Below are 6,487 nucleotides of genomic sequence, written 5' to 3' on the forward strand. Positions count from 1 at the left end.
GAGAGGTTTTCTTCTTCTTCTCCTCCGCTCAGTCAACGCATCGTCTGGTGTGTCACAGGAGGGGGGGTGAGGGGGGAGGAGAGGTGGGTGAGGAGGGGGGAGGTAGAGACACAGCAGACAGCCGAGGAGGAGGAGGAGGGAGGAAGAGGAGGAGTCATCTGAGGACAGTGAGGGAGCTAATGCGGCTAAGTGCCCTGCAGAGGACGAGAAAGGGAGAGAGAGAGGGTGAGAGACATAGGGAGAGAGTTAAGAGAGAGGGGCGGACGAGCATGCATTACACAGCTCATCTGCTATAGGGAAGAACACACTGCAAGGTTGAATATTAAAGAGGCAGACATACATGAACACACACTGATCTGTGTGTGTGTGTGTGTGTGTGTGTGTGTGTGTGTGTGTGTGTGTGTGTGTGTGTGTGTGTGTGTGTGTGTGTGTGTGTGTGTGTGTGTGTGTGTGTGTGTGTGTGTTTGAGTTATGGACATCCGCATTCTGATTATTTACCTCCATCACCTCCATCACATTCATCACCTCTATCACCTCCATCACCTCCATCACATTCATCACCTCAATCACCTCTATCACCTCCATCACCTCCATCGCCTCCATCACCTCTATCACCTCCATCACCTCCATCATATTCATCACCTCTATCACCTCCATCACCTCCATCACCTCCATCACCTCCATCACCTCCATCACCTCCATCACCTCCATCACATTCATCACCTCCATCACCTCCATCACATTCATCACCTCAATCACATCTATCACCTCCATCGCCTCCATCGCCTCCATCACCTCCATCACCTCCATCACCTCCATCACCTCCATCACATTCATCAGTCACATGATCCTCGTCTCCCTGTAGATGTTGATATCAGTACTGGACTGGTCCGTCAGTATCAGACTCTGAACATCTGATCCATCACACACACCTTCCCTCTCTGACTGTGTTGTATATATATGTGCAGTATATATATGTGCAGTATATATATGTGCAGTATATTGTTGGTGTGTAGTTGTGTGTTATTGTACAATCCTTCCTGTCTGATCTCACGGTAGTGCTGTGACATGCACCAAAACCAAATCCTTGTCCAAATGAACCTGGTTCTGACATTCTGGACTTTGTGCTCACAGCTAATTAGCTAAAATCAAGATGATGGTGTTGTCTCTGTGACTGAGCCCCTGCCTCCTCCCGGCCCTCTAAAGGCAGAGAGCGGCAGTGAAGCATGCTGGGAAACTGAGTCAGAAAGAAAAGGAGTCCTCCTTCAGTTTCATTTCTTTTTAGGCCGACAACATTTTATTGTTTTAAGTCTTTGGTGTTCGTTGCTGTATGAAGCATGCTGTAATTACTGTTTTGAAAAGTACTATTATAATTATTATTAGAGCCCAACCGATATCGGTCTATCAGATATATCGGTATCGGCACATATATTCCGATATGTGCTGATATGAAAACTCTTATCAAGAAGCAATAATGCAGTGGAAATACTCGGGTCAAGTCAAGTTATATAGGCAGCATTTTATTATATTTGATCCTTTGTTTTCATTCAAGTTAAATATATATATATATATATATATATATATAGTTATTTATTTTTATAGTTATTTTATTCAAATTCCAGTGAAGTTAGTTTCAGTATGCTGATGTTATTTTGGAAAATAAAGTTTATAGTTAAACTGTAAAATTTCCTGGTTTCATTACATATTTTTCTCACAAGTGTTTCTAACTAATTATATATATATATATATTAAAAATATATTTATATATACCGATATATTGGCTGACATATACATATATATATATACATATATATATATATGTATATATATATATATATATACATATATATATATATATATACATATATATATATATATATACATATACATATACATATACATATATATATATATATATATATATATATATCTCGGCCAATATATCGGTATCCCCCCAAAAAATCCAGTATCAGTCGGGCTCTAATTATTCTTATTATCATTATTATTATGGATCGTCTTCACAGAAAACATTTTATCTTTAAACTAAATGTGCTCTTTCAGAATTCTTGTCCATTTAAAAAAAAAAAAACAGTTACATCAGATGTTTTAATATTTGTGCTGAAAGGAGTTAGAGAGAAAGACAGTTACTGGAGAGAGATGCTTGTTGCAGCTTCATATTCAGGACTAATTGATTAATGACCTAAGTTTGTAGTTACTGCATATTTGAAAAGTTGTTTTACTGTGACGTCATAATTTCCTGTTTTGCAAACAGCTCAGGGACACATCAGAACAATCCACAGAAAACTTTTTTTAAAAGGTATATTTTCTTTTATTTTGAAGTGTTGATATATAAGAAGATATATTTGTGGTTCAGCCCATTGTAGTTTCACATCTCCTCTCTCAGGCTTCTCTCTGGAGCTGTAGTTACAACAGCCAATCAGGAGAGAGCGGGCTCTGAGCCCCTCTTCTGATTGGCTGACTGCTTTCTGAGTAATCCAATGAAAATGAAGCAGATTTCAGGTAAAAACATTCAGAGAACCCAAATCCTGCAAGGTTTGGATGGTGGGTCCAGGTGGGCGGGGCTTGGTGACTGCTTTGTTGTGACATCACAAAGTTCCAGAAGTCCTGACGGCTGGTTTTAAGGCTCAGTTTCTGAATACAGGCTGTGTGCATTTCTCTGTGGACTGAGGCTTTGATACTTTCACAGTATTAATATAGAAGCTAGAGCTGATCTATAATCTATAATCACACTACACATGGACACACACCTTTACACTGGAGGAGCTTTACATTAACTATGAATGAACATGACGAGGTCAAAGGTCAGACCACCACCTTTACCTTCAGTACATTTTAAAGAACTGGTTTCAGGAGGACGAGTCAAAGCCTCTTCAGCCTCAGTCTGACACTGAGCTGCTGCCTTGCTCAGAGGCTCGGGGCAGTGTTGCTGAACCTGCAGTAAACATGAGAGCCAGTGAGAGCTGCAGCAACAAGATTTATTCAGGCAGATTATTTACATCTCATTAAAATAACCAGAACAATACAAACTAAACAAAACCCTGACCAGGAGCAGGACCAGGGGAGTCCGGGTTACAGGCTGAGTCCAAAGCAGCTCCTCTTTAACATCAGAAACATCAGGAGAAGAAGAAGAAATAACTGGTAATCAATCAATAAAACTCAGAGGTTGAACACAGAGGACGACTCACACTTGATGTTACTGATACACAGTTAAAGAGCAGGTGAAGGAAAAGAAACACAAAGTCCAAAGTTAAAAAAGAAATAAAATGAAAAAGAAGGAGAGTCTCCTCCTCCTCCACTCAGACCCGGTCACTTCCTGTTTATCCCGTCATAGAAAATATTACATATGAACCATCTGTGTGAAGTTTTGTCATAATTGATGTGAAGTCTTGAGTAATGGCTCAAAAATGTTTTGTGAGGTCACCCTGACCTTTGACCTTTGACCACCAAACTCTGACCAGTTCATCCTTGAGTCAGGGTGAATGTTTTTTCCAAATGTGAAGAATTCCTTCAAGGTATCACAGAGATCTCATGCCCATGAGACAACCTGAAAACAAAATGGCCGCCGCTCTGACTGTCACCGACGAAGAGGAATCAAAATAAATAAAGACACAGCTGAAAGGGTCCACACCTGTTTCCTATTTCATTGTTAATGAAATGTGGTTTTCATGGACTTGAGGACTTGGTGGAGTGAGGCAGGGGCGGGATGTGAACCCTCAGCTGAAGGTCTAACCACCTGAGCTCTGTTGTAGCGCCACCTGGACGCCGTTTGTTCCAAGGTTTCCTCCACTCCTTCTTCATGACGTCATAAACCTGCGCACCAATGCTCATGTTGATTGAATGTTCACAGGGGAAATTATAGCTGCTGAATTTTGATTGGCTGCTTGCAGGGTACTAGAGAGAGCGTGGCTAACCTAGCTTAGCATAAACCCTGAGCAGGGGCTGAGTGAACCTGTTGTAACTTACCCCAAGATTTCTGGGGAAGGTGTTAAATTAATGTCAAAAAGTAATATTTGAAGTATTTGAATGTAAGTGGTTGCTGTGGAAACAGCAATTAAAAATCAGAAAGTGAAATTAAAAAATCTGAAATGAAAAATCTCTCTCTCTCAATCTGAAAACATTTTAACTTAAAGTTTCAAACTTCGAACTTGAAGTTTAACGTTTTTTTTCAGTTTTTGTTTCGTCGATTCATTTTTAATCGTTTCAACATGAACGAGATTAAAACCAGAAACAGCTGGAGTCGCTCTCCTTTCACTTCATCCTTAATCACAACGTCATCTGCCGCCTGTGAAGAAGTCTATGTGAAGGTGTGTCCATGACATCACCTGTTTAAAAGTCACATGACCGTCACCGCACTCATCACCTCATCAGCTGATCTGTCGTTTTATAAAAACATCTCTCTACGTTTCTGTTTCCTCTGGTGCTTCTTCATGTGTAAACTTCAGGAGTCTGGAAAGTTCTGAAAAGTTTTGGAAAGTTGTTCAGGAACATATTTTCTAATGTCAAGGCCTGAAATGGTTTTGAATCAGTAAAATCTGGTGATTTGTTTTTCAAACTGATGTTAAAGTGACTTTAACTCAGAACCACATGTTCTGTCTCAGCAGAGATGATGATGATGATGATGATGAGATGATGATGTCATCAGTTTATTTAAAGGGTTCTTACTGAAAATATTTATGTAAAAAAATATATTGTTCACATTTTCTACAACACTGTCCCTTCTTCTTCTCTCTCATTAATCAAACGTCCTCTAACGACCCAGTGTTTCACCAACAGAACATTATTCTAATTAAAACATCTGAAGGGTCACCTGAGGTCACCACCAGGTGTCACCAAATCCACCACAGCAAAAACCTGATCAGCTTATCAATAATACTTCCAATCAACCAATCAGGACGGGTCCATGTTTCACAGTAAAGAGACACACATACACACACACACACACACACAGACACACACAGACACACACACACACACACACACAGACACACACAGACACACACAGACACACACACACACACGCACACACACACACACACACAGGCGGAGCCTAAGAGGACAGGTGTGTCGTCTGTCAGCAGGTGAAACATTTGGCACAAAGTGAACTCCACCCTGCAGAACCGGTCTGGTCCACTTCAGTCCCAGTCTGCTACCCAGTCCTGAGGGTCCAGTCCAGATCTCACGATCCAGTCTGGGTTTGAAAAGCAAAAATAAATAAATACAGACCACGTTCCATCTCTGAACCACAACAATCCAAAAACCAGTCCGGTCAAGTCCATTTCAGTCCAGTCTAGTCTAGTCTAGTCCAGTCCAGTCCAGTCCAGTCCAGTCCAGTTCAGTCCAGTCCAGTCCAGTCCAGTCCAGTTCAGTCCAGTCCAGTCCAGTCCAGTCCAGTTCAGTTCAGTCCAGTTTAGTCCAGTCCAGTTCAGTCCAGTCCAGTCCAGTTCAGTCCAGTTCAGTCCAGTTTAGTCCAGTCCAGTTCAGTCCAGTTCAATCCAGTCCAGTCCAGTCCAGTCCAGTCCCGTTCAGTCCAGTTCAGTCCAGTCCAGTCCAGTTCAGTCCAGTCCGGGTGGGTTGTAGTCTGGCAGAGAACCTGAACCTGAATAAAAACACTGAAGATTAAATCTGGGAGAACGAGGAACCAGGACTGAGGTGAAGTCAGACCAGGACATGGTCTATCTGGTCTCATGATCCGCTGACCAGCTCTCCCACTGGAACACTGACCTCTGACCTCTGACCTCTGACCGTGTGTGAGGTGGTAAACCCAGGCCACAGGAAAGATCTGGATTGAGAGTCTGGGGACTGTTGGGTCTGTGGTGAGATCCTGGACTCAGACCAGTGAGGAAATGTTGTCACCCAGCCCTGGACTGATCCTGGGTTCTGTGTAAACCGGTCTGGTCCGGATCAGACATGGAGGCGGGAGTGTCGCAGCTTCCACCTCCTGGAGCGGACTTTGAAGAAGAAGAAGAGGAGCATGAGGAAGAGGCAGGAGCAGACGTACAGGACCACACACAGGCTCATGTCCACGCTGTTAAAACCCAGACCCAGGATCCACACGCCTCCTCCCCCTCCTCCTGCTCCTCCCCCTCCTCCTGCTCCTCCCCCTCCTCCCCCTCCTCCCACAATGTGCCCCGTCACCTCGCCCCTGTCCTCCCCCCTTGCAGCCAGATGTCCTGGTCGAGGCTCTGGCTGCTCCTCGGTTCTCTCCTCCTCTTTCCTCTCTCCTCCTGCTCGGTGCTCCGGCTGGCTGGTCTGCACAGGATCAGGGTCTGGGGGAGGTGCGGGGAGTCGAGGGGGGGTCAGGGAGTATTTGGGGGAGAGGTTGGAGGCTCCATAGTGATGTCGGAGGAAGCGGAGGACGTTGTCGTAGTTCCAGACGTGGACGCCGTTTTTCTCCTCGTGGCAGGAGGCGCAGAGGGAGGGGCTTGGCCACGGAGCTTTAGGGAAGAGGGGGTCATCACTCAGAGAG

The 6,487-nt window shown here is 43.8% G+C and overlaps 1 protein-coding gene across 1 annotated transcript in view; it reads right to left on the bottom strand.

Moving 5' to 3' along the window:
• Positions 1 to 2,975: 2,975 nt before the first annotated feature.
• Positions 2,976 to 6,487, bottom strand: part of qsox2 (quiescin Q6 sulfhydryl oxidase 2) — a 9,916-nt gene continuing 6,404 nt past the window's right edge. The window contains exon 12 of the mRNA XM_087173039.1: positions 2,976 to 6,487. Within this exon, the coding sequence (XP_087029165.1) occupies positions 5,923 to 6,487 (565 nt within the window). The 3' untranslated portion in view covers positions 2,976 to 5,922.

The sequence above is a fragment of the Seriola lalandi genome, unplaced genomic scaffold, assembly GCF_002814215.2.
Source record: "Seriola lalandi dorsalis isolate HSWRI2012SDOR001 ecotype SW California unplaced genomic scaffold, Sedor1 jcf7180002053985, whole genome shotgun sequence".
NCBI lineage: Eukaryota > Metazoa > Chordata > Actinopteri > Carangiformes > Carangidae > Seriola > Seriola lalandi.